This window comes from Ananas comosus, linkage group 21, assembly GCF_001540865.1.
Source record: "Ananas comosus cultivar F153 linkage group 21, ASM154086v1, whole genome shotgun sequence".
Lineage (NCBI taxonomy): Eukaryota > Viridiplantae > Streptophyta > Magnoliopsida > Poales > Bromeliaceae > Ananas > Ananas comosus.
The window spans coordinates 9249305-9267017 of record NC_033641.1 but is presented as its reverse complement, the minus strand read 5'-3'; the positions used below and the strand labels follow the sequence as shown (position 1 = coordinate 9267017).

Here is a 17713-nt window from a genome sequence, read left to right as displayed (position 1 = left end):
GAAAATAGCTTTTCTTAAATAATGACCTTGATTTACATAAATTATTTAGATAATTTTTTTTTAGATTTAATAGAGTTGATGATTTAAAAGTTTAAAGTTGTGAACCAATTTTTTATATGTTGAAATCTATTATATCCTACATGGCCTTTTCAAAATTATAATAAAAAAAGAAAAACTTCAAAAACCCCCTCTATGGTTTCATATTTTTTCATTTTAGTACCCTATGGTTTAAAGTGTATCAAGTTAGTACTATATGGTTTCTTACTTTTTCACTTTAGTACCCTATGTTTTAAAGTGTACAAAGTTAGTACACTGTGATTTTATTTTTGTATTAAGTTAGTACCCTGTGGTTTTTAAACCATAGGGTACTAAAGTGATAAAGTGCGAAACCACAGGGTACTAAAGTGATAAAGTGAGAAACTACAGAGTACTAACTTGATACACTTTAAACCACATGATACTAAAATAAAAAAGTGTTAATCCACAGAGGAGGTTTTTGAAGTTTTTTCTAAAAAAAAACTCAAAATTAAAAATTTATTTATATATGATGCTCCAAAGATCCACATATTAATAACTATTAATTTCAGCAGCAATATTTTATATATATAATTGAATTTTATCAAAATTTGAAATCTTTTTTTAAACATCCTATAAATATTCAAAATTATATCTATTTGACAGATTTGATTTTAATATATTGCTCATGAAATATTAAGTGCGGTGCATGAGATGTCCGGATACACCGGGCTCACGAAAAGGATTCCTCGTTGGTTGGACTGATTCCAACCGTCCATTTGACCACGGTCTCTGTGTACGTGTAGCAGCACATGGGATCTGACGAATCCAACGGCTGCGATCGACTCGGAGGTGGCTCCACGTGCGCCCACTTGGCACGATTTGAATCGTGCGCCCTTTATTTATTTATTTATTATTTGTTTATTTATTTTATAGAGTTCGTTTTTAACTGGTCAAAACAAATAGGAAAAACTTAAAAAAAAAAAAAACCTCTCCCCTGATTTCGTAGTTTCTTATTTTGTCCCCTGTGATTTAAAATGTATCAAATTGTCCCCCTGTGATTTCGTTTTTATCTTTTCGATAGCTTTTTCGTTAACATTTCATTAAATTATATACAAAAAACTTCAGATATCCATCTAGATTTATCAAATATTCACTTTAGTATCCTTTAATTTTAACTTTATCACTCATTTAAGAAAAAAGTAATGAAATTGATAAGAAAAAGGAGAAAAGAGAAACCATAGGGGGACAAATTGATACATTGTAAATCATATGGGGCAAAGTGAGAAACTACGAAACTACAGGAGCGTTTTTTTAAGTTTTCCCAAAAAAATATTTACAATAACAATTATTATCATCCCGGAATCGGAAACGATATGATATGAGATTACATTTTATGTGCTATTATATCGTGAGATTATTGCTCATTTATCATAGTTTAATTATACTAATACTAATACTAATACTAATAATATCAATAATAATAATATACTTGCCACTATGGTTATTTTGCTAATTACACTAAAATTATTGAAATATCTATGCTACAAAATTACGATCTTAAGTACTGCAGTAACTTCTAGGAATGCAAATAGATCCGGATTGGTTGAGCTCATGCCCTAATTCGCCCTTTATGAGGCAATAAACAAAAAGAAAAAAACAAATTCGGGGGTAGAAAACGGGTGACTTTTATGATCCGAGGCAGACTCGGAACACGAAACAGAAAAAAATCTTGACCCAATCTAAATCCGTTCCGAATTTGAACCATCGTGATCCGCCTCGAGAACTGTTTATATTTTTTAAAAATACTCTTAAAAAATATATTTACTAAAAAATCTAACTATAAGTAAGTTAGTGTTCTCATTTGAAACTTTTGACTTTGATTGTAAATTATGATTGATATATTTGAGTTTCATAATTAATATTGTTAATTATATATAACTTGATATTATTATTCATTATTAGTAAACAAATTATTGATATATATTTATAATATATTAATAATATTATAATTTGGCACGGCGGAGGTGGGTTAATTATGAAACAGGACATGGGATAATTCTTTTTGATCCGTCACGGATTCGGAGAGAGGGGCGGGATGGATATTCCTCCTCCAGAGCCGTCCCGTTTGCATCCCTAATAACTTCGTATCGTATTATGAAATCTGTCACCCTAATAATTTCGTACCTTATTATGAAATCTGTCATGTTATAAATCGTTAGTCTCTATCCTCTAAAATCAAAATAATTCTAAATACGTGGCGTACAATGCACACTCATAAACACATTGATATTAGTGGAAGAAAAGTAATATGTAGTTTAAGACAACTACTAACCATATAGACTAATCATTAGATATTTATATATTATATCAATCACCCTATCATCATCAAAAACCCTAATAAGTATGAGTAAACAAATTGATAATGACCACATATATATATATATATAGAGAGAGAGAGAGTGTCTGGCTACCATATTCTTACGAATATAATCATTTTCGTACTCATAAATCGTTTTCTATGATAGAGCTTCCGAATGGACGATTCATATCGTTAAACGTTATTTAGAATATTTAAAATTTTTAAAAATTAAAATTTATAATTATTTGACATCATTTACTTTACGATCGAAAAATCTCAAAATTGATCATCTTTAACGGCCGGTATAAAATACTTGCTAGTTTAACGGTGTAAAAGAATCAGAATCGGTTGATTTTTTGATAGAAAATTCTATTCACTGTCTAGATAAAGATCAATAACTCCGGTCTTAAATTGAAGGATCCGATCATTCTTTTTTAGAATGTCGTTTCGATTTTGACCGTTTATTTTATACCCGCTTGATGGACTTTATTATAATTTCGAAAAATTACGAAATTTATTTTTTAGAAATTTCAAATACTCTAAATCATATTTAATGAAATAGATCGTCGATTCAGAAACTCTATCATCGAAAATGACTTATGAGTACGAAGACGGTCGTACTCATGAGAGTACAGTAACCCTACTCTATATAGAGAGAGAGAGAGAGAGAGAGAGAGAAGAGTTAGTTTAAATTAACAACCCAACACCACCCAAATAGAGGAGTGGTAGCAGCTGTATTGAACCCACTACTTAGCTGTTTCATTGTTGGCACCACTACCACCATCCTACATTTGTACTATATATATATATATATAAAGCATCTAAATACCAATACATTAATTGTTGAGAGCATAAATATCCCCTGCATAAAAATATATATACATATTAAAATTAGGGCTATGATCTTATCCGACCGTTGGATCGGTTAATCGGACAGCGAGGACTTCGTCTTTGAAAAGTCGATATTAGAGGTAAAATTATAAATTTTACTATATTTATAACTATACTATTCATATGATTCAAATAATCATTGTGAAATTCATGTGGATAAATAAACAAAAAGTTATTAGCTAATAAGTAGCATTTTCATTAGATTGAAAATTATAGTAATGGGGGTTTTTTGCATTTTAAAATTCGTATAGGGGTTATTTGCAATAATGATGTGATAATTGTGCTCTCCCCGTTAACATTTTCTTTTCTTTTTTTTGATAATGAAAAAGTCGCGGTCGGAATTTTTCCTCTTGTAGTTCGCTCAATTCCCATGAACCCGGTGCACCATGCTCCTTTTCCAAATATTTCATGTAGAGCCCTCATAATTAGAATTTACTTCACAACAATTATTTAAAATATTTAATCCTTGAATTAAGGCACTGATAATCCGATATTAAATACGGTGCAATATGTACGGATACACCAGGTGCACGGAACAATTCATCCTTGCTCTAAGTCCTCTGATCTCTGTTCAACCGTCAGATCGTCTAATCAGACGGTTGAGATTTCGTCTGCGAGGAATGGGATTGTAAAAATTATAACGAAGGGCTATGTTACAATTTGGTATTATTGTAGGGGTTTATTTGAAAATACGACCCCCATTTTCTAATTTCGAAAATAGAAAAATCTCGATAATTTTTTTTTTTTTTTTTACACATTATTTCGCGATAAAAAAAACTCTCCTTTTTTTCCCCACCACCATCACCACTACCACCACCACCACCTCCATTTCCCCCTTCCTCTTTCCCCTCTCTCTCTCTAATCTCCCTTCTATCTCCCCTCCTCCTCCTCGTCCTCCTCCTCCTCCTCCTCCTCTCTCTCGAACCCTAAAAGTCGCCGCTTTTAGGGTTTGATCTCGGGGGCATCGGCTCGGAGGGAAACGGAGGATCGAGCCGATCGTTTGGTGCGTCGATTTCGTCCCCGTGTGATTCGATTGGTGTCGCATGGTTTCTTCTTTGGATCTCAAAGACAATCTCCTTAATTCGGTTTAATTATCTTAAAAAATGCTTAATTGGTGTTGCGTTTGTGCGGTTTCTCCTACTTTGCAGCAGTTTTACTCAATTCGATGGCTTTTTTTTTTTTTTTTTCTTCCTTCCCCTTGTTTCTATGCGGAATCTATCGACTTTTGCGTTATAAAACTATTTGTTAGGGTTTTTAATCGCAATATTTATGCTTTGTCCATCTACATTTGCTTGTTGATAGGATCTGAAAATGAATTTGCCATGCATTTGATCGATTTGATTCTTGTAGATGACTGAGGATTCAATCCCAATTGAAACCCTTGTCCTCTGATTTCTTATAGTATTTTGTTGTTCCTCAGCTTACTATCATTGTAATCTACTTCAACAGTTTTGGATTTGAAACACAAAACCATGGCAAGCACAAAAGGCGTGGCTAACGTAAGAAGCTCATCATCTGCCGCAAAACAATCGTTCCTTCCTCCAAAAAGCCCTTTTCCAATCGTATCCCCGTCGTACGGCGATTACGGTTCCATCGGATCGAAAGGAAACCCTACCCATAAGCCGAGAGAGGGAAACAATCGATACCACCATCAGCGTACTTCGTCAGAGAGCTTTCTTATTGAAGAGCAACCCTCGTGGCTCGACGATCTTCTCAACGAGCCAGACACCCCTGTACGGAAGGGAGCCCATCGTCGGTCGTCGAGCGACTCTTTTGCGTACTTGGAGGGGGCGGCTCACTCGCTGCCTCCGTGGGCGGCGTCGGCTCAGGAGTATTACCCGCAGAATAAAGTGTGGGAACCTCAGATAAGCTCGGTAAATTATCGGCCAAGTGGCGGCCCCGCGATGAAGGAGAAGGTCGTGCATCATGGGTCATCATGTGTTTCGAGGAATGCTGATGTGGCGCCTTCGAATAATGCCAGTGAGAAGAATGTCCACGAAGAATCGGCGCAGGATTCGAAGGTTTCCAATGAAAGAAAGGAAGTCTCCCATGCAAAGCATTTGCAGTCCGAGGTGGATCCAAAGCGGGCTAAACAGTGAGATTCCTGCTATTTACATTCATATTCCACTTTGATGTTTCTAATGCGTCGCTAGTATGAGTATAATGGATCTATACTTACTATCTTTCATTAATGGCATCTGAATTTTATAGAAACCACATTTCTGCTAAGTATTCTAATGAGCAATGATGTTCCAAAGTTCGTTTATGAACGGATAGAGTACCATATATTTCTTGTTGCGTATTCTGCAAGATAGTTTAAGACTATTTGCTTCATGCAAAATCAGGGTCAAATCTAACGTTATTTTACACATTACTTGTTATATTGGCAAGAAACAAATAGCAAAGATCATTAAAATTTGTCTTCTCTGTCATGAGAACCTTCTGTTGCTGATGTGTATATCTCTCGTACACGACAGGCAATTCGCGCAACGCTCACGAGTTAGGAAGCTCCAATACATTGCCGAGCTTGAGAGAAATGTTCAAGCATTGCAGGTAACTTAGCGACAGATAATTGAGCTTCAAGTGGTTTTGTTAATCTCATTTCATGGAAGGCGGATGCTGTAGAAGAGTTTTGGTTCTAAAAACGTTGGCTCATTTGGTCTGTTTTACTCCGCAGGCCGAAGGGTTAGAAGTTTCAGCTGAAATCGAATTTCTCAGCCAGCAGAATCTCATACTGGACTTGGAGAACAAGGCTTTGAAGCAACGCCTCGAAAGTCTGGCTCAAGAACAGCTTATTAAACGCTGTAAGTATGCCTACAAAACAAGTAACTTATGAAATGGGTCTGTTCTGCACAGCTGAAGCTTATGTAGAGGTGTTGTTTAAGCAGAGCTATTCTACGAAGCACTACTAGATTTTTGACTGGTTTGTTTAACACAAAATAGGTATGTTATATTAATTGGTAACTTAAAGTAGCTACTAGTAGCAGCTCGATAGCAAGTACCTCTTAAGTAAGATGTTTATAATAACATTGGCGCTTTGGTGCTTTATTCCTGCATGTGTATTAATTGATTAGGTCCGACGATGATTGATCAGGAGAAATACGTCTTGCCAGTTAAGCTGGAATCTTTCATTAGTGCTACCACTTATTAGCGCCCATTATCTGTCACTTCTAACCATAGAAATATAGTCTGGATATGGACCATCATGCCATGCATGGACCACAAAACTTCGCAGCTACATATACCCCGAATGGCCAAGCTGTTTGGTGGGCAGGCACTTTTTGAGAAAGCTGTTTGGTCGGGTGCAACAGGTTTCGATAAGCCTAAAAACCCTTAAATCAGGGGTATGTGGCAGCTTTTAGGGGGTTGCGGTCCCTGGTCCAGGTCCAGCCAATAATTTTTGGTCCCTGGTCCAGGTCCAGCCAATAATTTTTGTCCCAACCACACTTTGAGGAATATCTTGAAGACAAATGATTTCTAATTTATTTAGGGCAACAGTTCTTTTCTTCAGATGCAACTACATGCAACAAAAGGATGTTGTATGTGATCACCACACCCAATACCTCTTGATAAGAAATTTCTCCAGTAGTACCCGTTTGTACCACCTACTCGGCCCCTAAGACATATCTGCTTTGGATGGAAGTGAAAAGCATATGTACTTTATAAACGAATGACCCTTGTCAGCTTTTACTTTTTTTGTAGTGCTCTTCATTTCATGCTAGAACAAAATAGTTGCAAAGCTACATGCATTTGCAGTAATCTGCTTAACGCATTTTTTGATGAAATAATATTTAAATCACCTCCTTCGAACTCTTAATCATCTAGTAGCGAGTGCAAATTCTTCTCCTCTGTGCACAATTAAATGTTTACTTATTCGCTTACTTTATGTTATTTTTCTCCTCATCTGTTTTCCCTGTGAAAGAAACTCTGATCACCCGGAATCCCTTTCAATACTCTATGCTGCGTAACTTTAAAGCTACATGAGCTCTAAAACTTCCAAAGTATATCCCTTACTCAGAATAGGACAATAGAATTAAATGTTAATTAGAATACAAAGACAATCCATTGCGTAAGACAAATTCTTGGAATCTCATACTCTTGTTTTTCTTGTTTGGGTGTTGATATGTACAGTCCAGCATGAGATGTTTGAACGAGAAATAGCTCGTCTTCGGTCACTATATCATAAATGTTAATTAGAATACAAAGACAATCCATTGCGTAAGACAAATTCTTGGAATCTCATACTCTTGTTTTTCTTGTTTGGGTGTTGATATGTACAGTCCAGCACGAGATGTTTGAACGAGAAATAGCTCGTCTTCGGTCACTATATCAGCAGCAGCAGCAGCATTTACAGGCCCAACCTGCCCCGACTCATAACCGAAGTAGCAGTAGAGACCTAGACGCACAGTTTGCGAATCTCTCTTTGAAACACCAAGATCCGAATACTGGGCGTGACCCAGTCTCCGACCCTCTCCGCATTTGAAGTTTTGTGGGTCCCACGTATCATAAGCACTCCCTCTGGAAGTACTTCCTTATTCTGCAGATATTTGCTGCGAGAAGTGAGCTGGATATCTTGGAATCACAATCCAAGACGAATAACTAACGAGGATGGCTTAATAATAACTTTTTCCCCCACGGAAAAGCCTATCTTTTGTTTTCTTTCGCGTATGTGCACCTGGCGGTCATCTTCATCTCGTGTGCGTCCATTCGTTGATGCTCGACCAGTCGGAGGTGTTTAGGGCTTTCTTGTAGTTCGGATGCGTGCGTTCATCGCATCTGTGTGTTATCACGAGTTTGATTTTTAATTTGTTCCCACTGGCTCACTTTCTCTTGTACTTTTTTCTTCCATTTTCATTTTCTTTTAACTACTTTTCGGCATCTGGATCTATCCGGGGCATGAATTATGTAGAGCATCAAAAGGATGTTGTGGATGCTTCTACATCCTTCAATCTATGTACTGGTAATCAAGCAATTGCTAGTGAACCAGGCTGATGGTTCTTTTCTTTCTTTATGGTTGTTTCTTAAAGTGCTTTTTTCGGTCACCTCTGGTGCTTCTTGAAGCAAAGCGCTTTTGTATGCCAAAAGATTACTAAAAGCTGTTCTAGTTTTTGTAAATTTTCTGTATCGCCGAACATGAAAATTAAAGAAAGAATGATGTACTTCTTTTGTGATCTTACTAGTACATTTTTGTGTTATTTTCCTACGGTTATAAACTCGCATGCTAGATTTGACTAGGTTTAATATATCTGCTACACCGATAACAACTCTTTGAATGATAGGAAGATTATTTTTCGTGTAATTATGTTACAATTTCACTCTTCAATGACCACATGCTGCATTTTGATTAGTTAAATTACTTAGATCAAGAGTGTATTAGATCTTTTGTGATCATTTTAGACATCTAAGAGTTTATCGGTAGGTTTTGAATGTCGCAAGGGGGTCGAATTGCAAATCGCGGTATTTTCAGGCAGTTTTATCTGTATTATGGCCTTCAGACAATACAATCTTAGTTCAATCCATTAATCATATGCTCTCTCAAATACTAATAAATAGGCAAATTACACCAGTATTTTCCATGCAGATTTATTCATTCTACTAGTTCATGATCTTCTTGCATGCTTTGTCCATACTTAGTCTCTGCTCATGCTTCTACTCTCCAGATTTCAGGGAGTGGTGATACCTACAAGATGTCAAAAAAAAAAAGAGAAAAAAACTTAGCCACACAAAAAGGATGGACCTTGTCAAATTAACAACACAAACTTAGCACACAACTAAAATTTTGTAGCCGTTTGGTTTTGCTTTTGTAACAGCTTCTCGATCCAAAAAATAAAATCCTGATGCGGTATGAATGTAAAGATTCGATTTAGTCATTGTTAGCCAAATGAATGGCATAAAATTAAAATTTGGTGCATGTTTGGTTAGACTTTTGTAACATCTTTAATTGAAAGGAAAAAAAAAATCCTAATTTGGTGTAAATAAAAAAGACAAGTTTTCGCTTTTTAATCCAACAACTGTGTTTTGCTTGTTGAGTTAAAAAAAGTTGTTGTCTTTTGCTTCTCAAATGGAAAAACTAGTTCAAGATGTGGTTTAGAAAGATACTTTGAGCTTCTTCTATGTAAAGCTACAAGTTGTTAAAGGAACTTTATGAAAAAGTGCTTTTAACTTTTCAAAGAAACACTATCAAAGATCATTTATCAAACAAGCTCTAATTTCTCAATACATAATTTCCAAAATTTCTTTATCCATGTTCAAAGTTTAACTATTTGTGAAGAATCAATATAAATAAATTGCACCAAATGAATTAGTCCATAACATAGCTATAGGTCACTAAAAGCTACAAATCCCTACTTATATCATTTCTAATAAATCAATACTAACTACTTGAATAAGATGATCAACTAAAAGATATTCCTTACAAAATGGCCGAAAAGCAATGCTACTGTACACCTATTTATAGAGCGTAAATTATAAATTCTATCGTTCCAATGCCATTATTTTTTTACTAGCCTCGTCAATTTTTTCTTTTTAGAAAAAAACTTGGCTAAATTACAGAAAACCACCCGTCAAAACCTGCTTTTTCACTTTCCCCCCTCTGTCATTTAAAAACCTACACTTTGTCCGCTTGTAAAATAAAAAATGTACACTTCATCTCTTACCGTTAGGGTTCCGTTATAATATATTTTTTTTTATGCCAAAAATACCCCTCCGCCCCTCTTCCCTGTTGCTTCGATGGCTTTCGGAACGGCGCCCTCGCCGGCCTCGCCCTCCTCCACGAGCTCAACCTCCTCTTCGACCGCCCCCTCGACGCCATCTTCCTCAACTCCAACCGCCTCCGCCGCCGCCGCCCCATCCCCGTCAACCTCGGCGACTCCCTGGCCTCCATCGTCGTCCTCGCCCACAACAAACTCGGCGGCTGCATCTCGCCCTCCATCGGCCGCATGGCCGACACCCTCAATGAGATCGTCCTCCTCGACGACGGCCTTGCCGCCTGCGTCCCGCCCGAGGTCGGCCTCCTCCGTCGCGGATGAGGAGGATGAGAAAGAAGACGAAAATGGCGAAGGGCAAAATGGTCATTTTGTCACACTGTACCCCTTGTAAATATTTTTTATTTTATAAGGAGGCAAAGTGTAGGTTTTTAAATAACAGGAGGGGAAAGTGAAAAAGCGGATTTTGACAGGGAGGTTTTCGTAATTTGACCAAAAAACTTCGTATCCTAGTCCTATTCTTTTATTACTTTATTACTCTATGATTTTTATTTTAGTTTTCTTTTACAGTTAAACCTATTAAATACCGTACATATACTTTGGAGATGTTCTTAAAAAATCAATAAAAAAATGTATAAAACCTCTTAGAAAAGACTTGAAACTCCTTAGGCAGTGTTTGGTTCAGGGGAGAATAAGCCCTCGTCCCCCCTTTGTTCCCAAACGCTATGTTTGGTATTCGAGAACAGTATTTTTTGAATTTCTGAAATAAACTGCTATAAGACTAAAACTATTGTCCCCCCTTTTTTCTGAAATAAACTTGTTTCTTGATGGAAATAAGGTTAATTAAAGTCTAGATTTAATTTTAATTATGATATTAAATTATTAATTAATATAATTAATATATTTAAATTATTATTTATTGTTTAAATAATAAAATAATTAATTTATTTATTATTTATAATTAATTATTAATAATTTAATGTAATATTTATATTGATCAACCATTAATATTTTTATTAATCTAATTAATTTTTTTTACTAGTTATCCAGCTAANAATATTCACAGCTAATAAATTTATTAATTTATTAAATTATTTTTAAGTAATATTTGATGTTAATTAATTAAATAAAATAATTTTAATTTAAAATTATAACTCTTATTCTCTTTGTTCTAATATAACCATCTAAATATTATTTACCTTATTTCTAGGAATAACCTAATTTTCATTCAAACGCAAAATTAGTCTAGTTTCTGTTTATACCTGAACTTGTATCTATCTCTAAAATAAACAGTTCTTATTTATTCCCGAGCCAAACACAACCTTAGAGCTTAATCCTGAAATTGTTGTAGGCGAGTCTCCAACAAGGGAAAAAAGCGACGATTCACGCGTACGCGACAGTTTTAATGGAGAAGGTACCGAAGGATATAACACAAAACAAAAATAAAAACCACGGGATACTTAAATGATGCAGTTAAAACGATATGATACTAAAGTGGAAACATATTAAACCACACAAAAGGTATCTAATTTTTTCTTAATAAATTTTAAGATGAATGAAATGTAAGATGTACATCTATATATAAGAGCGCAGGTAGTTTTTTTTTTATTTTTTATTTTTTTATTATGGCGAGAGTAAGGGAATTCGACTTACTGCCACACTTGTAGTTGCGGGGCACCTGCCGGCCGCAGCTCTCGACGATCCTGACGGCCCGGCCGACATCGATGAGGGCGGCCAGCTTCGGCGTGATCAGCGGGCAGACGCACTCCTCGTGCGCCCCCCGCAGGCACTGGCAGCACTGCAGGCTCGGCGGCTGGCCGTACATCACCGGCTTGCAGGCGTTGATGCCGGCCGTGCGTTCCGCCTTGCAGGCCTCCGGGCTCAGCCCCGCCGAGGCCTGCACTGCTGCCACCACCACCACCACTGCTGCTGCCACCAGCACGGCTTTTAAAGTGCCTCTCTTCATCACTGAATTGTAGTAAAAGAAGTAACTCTTTCTATACATATATCAGAAGTGCATGCACCACTCTCTCTCAAAGCCTTATTTATACTCTTTTATGAATTGGGAACCAAAGAGAGCTCTCCGCATCCCACGGGATAAGTGGGGCCCACCCGAAAAATGGCGGGGTTCACACATGCCCATCTTGCACGCGGTCCACGAGGTGGGCTTAACATCCTGGACCGCTGGCTGAGAGTCTGGCTGGGATACTATCGATAGCAACAAGGGTTTGATGCTATCGAGTTTTCCACCGTTAAATTTAATTCTTTGATTTTTTTTATCCGTTAGATTATACTATTCAACCAACCACTCACTCAATCCTAGAGGACCCACATCATTCTAACCGCACATTTTTCAATCCAATAACTAAAAAACTAATAGCACCAATAGCTTGGTGCTATTGAGTATATAATAATTTATTTTGGGAACTAATAAAAATAGTGCTTTTATTTCAATTAATTTTTTATTTTTAGAGACTTTAGGGACCAAAAATAGTACTTTAGTTTTCTTTTGCATATCAATTTTGGTCTCTAAAATTTACAAAATTTGCAAATTTTTCACTTTAGTCCCCAAATATAAAAATTCAAAATTTTAAATTTAAATCCAGAATTAATCTTAAAATTAAAATTTTGAACTAATTAGTAATTAGAATTTTGAATTATAAGTTGAATTCAAATTTTAAATTGAATTTTAAATTGAATCTAAATTTTGATTTCAAACTTCAATTTTTTAAATTTTGATTACTAACTTAAATTTTGTAGATTTTGATTTCGAACTTTAATTTTTTTATTTTGATTTTGATATTTGGATTTGCATTCAAAATTAAAATTTTAATTTAAAGTGATATTAATAGTTATAATAATTTACTATTATATTATCTTTTCGCCACATCGCACTTATTAATCGAGAACGCTTACATGTTCGAACTGCTCTCCGCATCCCGCGAAAGGTCTGCGATAAATAATATTTAAAAATATTAATATATAATAAAAAAAATATATTAATAGTTATAATAAATAACTACTTTCCGCATCGCGCCGAATTTTTTAGCTCAAAGCTTTAACGAGCCAGCTCGTGTTCGGATCGTTTATTAAACGAGCCGCTGAATTAAACGAGCCGAACACGAGCCGACCCAGCTCGCTCGTGTTTGGCTCGTTTACACCCCTAGTGGAAATTACACATCACAAGTCAAAAAGCAAATAGTGCAATACTGGAAAATTGAAGCTTCTCTTCAATTTATTCTTTTGATTCCTTGGACTTGTGGACTTGTTTTTTGTTTTTTTTTTTAGAAAAACTTCGAATATCACCCCTATAGTTTTATATATTTTTATTTTAATATTCCGTAGTTTAAAGTATATCAATATACTCTGTAGTTTTTTTTTCTTTTTTATTATCCCCTCCACTATTTTTTTTTTTGTCAAATCAGTTACAATGTTAAAACTAAAAAGTACTAAAGTGANTTTAAAGTATATCAATTTAGTACTCTGTAGTTTTTTTTTTCTTTTTTATTATCCCCTCTACTAATTTTTTTTTGTTAAATCAGTTACAAAGTTAAAACTAGAAAGTACTAAAGTGAATATTCGATAAATCTAGGTAAGGTGTCTGAAATTTTTTGTATATAATTTAACGAAATGTTAACGGAGGAGCTGACGAAAAGAAAAAAATGAAACCGTAAGGTACTAAATTGATACACTTTAAACCACAGAGTATTAAAGTGAGAAAGTACGAAACCACATGGGTGATATTTAAAGTTTATCTTTTTTTTTTCCTCGTTGATTAATTAATTAATTATTACCTTGTTCAAAAACTCTTTTTAATTTTTTCCAATATGTTAGATCCTGAGACTCATCTAACGCTAGGAGACACAATAGAGTTGGATGAGAGTATATTTATTGAGAGCTATTTCTTCATTTTCTGTTTAGATCATGAAAAATATATCATATGATCTATTTATTATGATATGCAAAACTGATATTAATTAGAGAAAACTTCAAATACCCCCTTGTGGTTTCACTCTTTCTTACTTTAGTACTCTGTGATTTAAAGTGTATCAAGTTAGTACCTTGTGGTTTCATACTTTCTCATTTTAGTACCCTGTAGTTTAATATTTTATTAAGAGAAAAATAAAATCACCTGGTACTAACTTGATACAAAAATAAAACTATAGAGTACTAATTTGATACAAAAATAAAACCACAGACTACTAACTTGATACATTTTAAACCACAGGATACTAAAGTGAGAAAGTGCGAGACCACAAGGTACTAATTGGGTACACTTTAAACCACAGGGTACTAAAATGAAAAAGTGCGAAATCACAAGTAGGGCTTTTGAAGTTTTTCCTATTAATTATTTACTGTAATTTGAACCGAGTCTAGACTATTTTTTCTTGTTAATAATTTTCTTTAATAAAGATTAAAAAAAATGCAATATCCTCGTGTGATGAACGGTAAATGACCAGCTTGGTTAAGGTCTTGTATATATATATATATATATATATATATATAGAGTGAGGCTACTATGCTATCAGAAGCACGGAGCCTTCCGTGCTTCCAGCTCGTTTTCGATGTTGCGACTTTCGAATCGTCGATCGGCTCCGTTAAACTTGATCTAGAGTATTTGGATATATATATATATATATATATATCTCTCTCTCTCTCTCTCATCCCGATGATATGAGAATACTCATCACCTGGGAATGATGAGTATTCAACAAAAGCTACTACCTCGAAGGCTTAGCTGCTAGGTGAGGCAATTTATACTAGATCTCGTAAATTTTGAAGATCTTTAATTTAAAGTATTAAAAAGCTGTAGTAAATGGAATACTAGTTTTCGAGTGTTTTAACTGTTAAAAATTGCCGGCCATACCCTATGAACGATCAAATTGCCACCTTTTCTTAGCCTTATCCAACTTAAAAACTATCTTTTAAGATATGTGATGGATCTATTTCTAGTTATTGAGGCTAGAATTTAACTCCCTAGGCTAGTAGGTAAAAATCCTGCAGCAAGCTAAAACTGGCAAGTAAAATACGGGCGAACTACCTGAAATAATACTAAAGCTTTTTAATGCTTTAAATAAAAGATCTTCAAAGTTTATGAGATCTAGTATAAATTGCCTCACCTAGCAGCTAAGCCTTCGAGATAGTAGCTTTTGTTGAATACTCATCATTCCCAGGTGATGAGTATTCTCATATCATCGGGATGAGTATATATATATATATATATCTCGCTCCGATGATACGATAGTCTTCGTGCCTCGGAAGGCACGAAGGTCGAGCAAAAGCTACAACGCTGAAAGCTTAGCTGCTAGCTGAGGCAATTTGAACTAGATCTTATAAACTTCATGGATCTTTTATTTAAAATACTAAAATGCTATAGTAAACGGATCACTTGCTTGCCCGAGTTTTAGTTGCCGACTTTTATTTTTAGAATGTTTTACATTATTATACTGTAATTTTAAAATTTAGTTTCTATAACTAGACCAAAATATATCATGTTTCTTAAAAGATAGTTTTAAAGTGCACTAAACCTATAAAGATGTGGCAATTTGAACGTTTGCCGAGTGATGCCGGTAACTTTAAACAACTAAAACTCGGGTAAGCTAGTGATCCGTTTACTATAGCTTTTTATTATTTTAAATAAAAGATCCATGAGTNATGATCGGATCCCTCAATTTAAGATCGGAGTTATTGATCTTTATCTAGGTAGTGTATAGAATTTTCTATCAAAAATTCAACCTATTCCGATTCTTTTCCACCGTTAAACTAGCAAGTATCCCATACCGGCCGTTAAAAATTGTCAATTTTGTGAGCTTTTGATCATAAGGTAAATGATGTCGAAAAATTATGAAATTTAATTTCTAGAAGTTTTAAATGCTCTAGATCATATTTAACGGAGTGGATCGTCGATTCGGAAGCTCCATCATCGAAAACAACTTATGAGTAGTAAGGGTCCACTACTCATAAGAGTATATAGTAGCCCTACTCTATATATATATATATATATACATGCTTTATTGCCACTAAATTATGTTGTTTGCACCCAAAATATTATAAACTTAGGTTTCCTATTCCCCTTGAAGTAAATTTAACTTCTTATATATATAATATTAAGTTTTACTATCGTAAAAATGACATATATGTCAAATCAATAACATATTGCAACAAAAAAAAAAAGCTTAAAAATACGCGCGTGTACCCACACACATAATTTCTGCTACACAGGGACGAAGCTAGAATTCAATCATGAGGGGGCCAAAATATATACAAATAAAAATTTTAGCATATAAATAAAATTTTAATTACTTAAACTTTTAATAAAAAAATTTACTGATTAGATAATTAATGTTAAAAAATATTAAATTTATTTTTTTAATTTACACTCGCTTAACTTCTAATTATTTTATTTGCATTATTCCATTGAAATAACTTAAGAATTGTACTAAATCTAATAATAATTTAGTTAGAATTTAATTTTTAAATTTTTATTAATAATAATAACAACCGGTGACTAATATCTAACAGAGCTATTAAATTTAGCATACTAGTTTATTTAGTTAAATAAATTAGCTCATAAAAAAATAATTAAAAAGTTAAGAATATATAAATAAAATATTTAAAGTTGAAAGGACTTATTTCAAAATGCACTATAATTATGAGATTTTTAGTATATTTTTACCTATAAAATATATAAGAAAAGAGAGTTTTATACTAGCACTAAAATTTTTTTATAAGATAGGCCCATATATTTTAAAAATTAACTAAAAAATTTATAAACTATCAAAGGACTATAACTAAATATTGAAAAGAGTGGGGCCATGGCCCCTTTGGGTCTACATATGGGTTCGTCCCTGCTGCTACAGACAAAATTTGAATTAAAAACTTACGCTTTGATATTAGAATACCTATCAACTAGACTATTCGGTCGCGTCCTGAGATTAAATACTTAAACAAGTAGCTCATTTTTTCTTTTGTGATATCTCATATTTATGTCCATAATAGAAAGTTACCTAAGTACGTACTAGACCAACCTAATCCTTCTAGAATTTCTTGTATTTTCAAAGTGGATTGAGGACGTAGACTTTGACAAATTTGGGCTTCCGTGGGTCGTCCACTTTGCGTTGAATCAATTGGGAGTTATTACAATTTTTCCTTTTTACATTATTTTTTTCTTTTTTTAATGACCTATTGCGTACAATGCAGATCCCCGTAAATATAGTAAATTATAAATATACTACTACAAACTTCAACTTTTATAAGTTATTTTTGCAAAAGTGCTAATATTTTCAGATATGTCCCTCTGGTTTATTACCGTTAGAGAATTATTAGAAAACTGTTTATATTTTCAGTTTTACTATCACAGATATGTCCCTCTAAAAATTATAACAGTATAATATAAAAGGAGTAAAAATATCAAAAATTAATTAGGGTAAAGCATTTAACATATGGTTAACTAAACTTTTCCAACAAATTCTAACTGTAGGAACATATCTGAAAATATTAGAAACTTTTGCAGAAATAACTTATAAAAGTTGAACTTTACAAGAATATATTTGTAATTTACTATATTTGCGAGGAACTGTATATGTTTCAATCTAATCGACAAGGTCCACTCACAGAAAGCACCTAAAATTGATAGGCAAGATAAAAAATAGAAATTTAACTTATTATATTCTGCGAAAATTCAACGGGTAAAATATTAAAGATGAGACTGAATTTATAATCTAACAGAAAAAATGAGTTT

The 17713-nt window shown here is 34.1% G+C and overlaps 2 protein-coding genes across 4 annotated transcripts; one reads left to right on the top strand and one right to left on the bottom strand.

The window, feature by feature from the left end:
- On the top strand, positions 4123-8439 carry LOC109726541 (uncharacterized protein At4g06598-like). Of its 3 annotated transcripts, none has more exons than XM_020256174.1 (5): positions 4123-4271; positions 4718-5363; positions 5746-5821; positions 5946-6072; positions 7549-8439. In XM_020256174.1, the coding sequence occupies exons 2-5, from the start codon at positions 4741-4743 to the stop codon at positions 7749-7751; spliced, it is 1029 nt and encodes a 342-aa protein (XP_020111763.1). In that variant the 5' UTR covers positions 4123-4271; positions 4718-4740; the 3' UTR covers positions 7752-8439. The 3 variants fall into 3 exon arrangements, with proteins under 3 accessions (XP_020111763.1, XP_020111764.1, XP_020111765.1); XM_020256175.1 differs by having other exon boundaries at positions 4123-4309; XM_020256176.1 differs by having other exon boundaries at positions 4123-4314.
- LOC109726542 lies at positions 8729-12009 on the bottom strand. Its single transcript, XM_020256177.1, has 2 exons — positions 11626-12009; positions 8729-8948 (listed from the first exon to the last, which is right to left on the bottom strand). Exons 1-2 carry the CDS (start codon positions 11975-11977, stop codon positions 8932-8934), a joined length of 369 nt encoding a protein of 122 aa, XP_020111766.1. The 5' UTR covers positions 11978-12009; the 3' UTR covers positions 8729-8931.

Bases quoted from the DNA above. Each gene is read 5' to 3' on its own strand.
- LOC109726541 (XM_020256174.1), top strand. From the start codon at position 4,741: ATGGCAAGCACAAAAGGCGTGGCTAACGTAAGAAGCTCATCATCTGCC. The intron at 5,364-5,745 runs GTGAGATTCCTG...CGTACACGACAG, and splicing joins GATCCAAAGCGGGCTAAACA to GCAATTCGCGCAACGCTCAC. The intron at 5,822-5,945 runs GTAACTTAGCGA...TTTACTCCGCAG, and splicing joins GAAATGTTCAAGCATTGCAG to GCCGAAGGGTTAGAAGTTTC.
- LOC109726542 (XM_020256177.1), bottom strand. From the start codon at position 11,977: ATGTATAGAAAGAGTTACTTCTTTTACTACAATTCAGTGATGAAGAGA.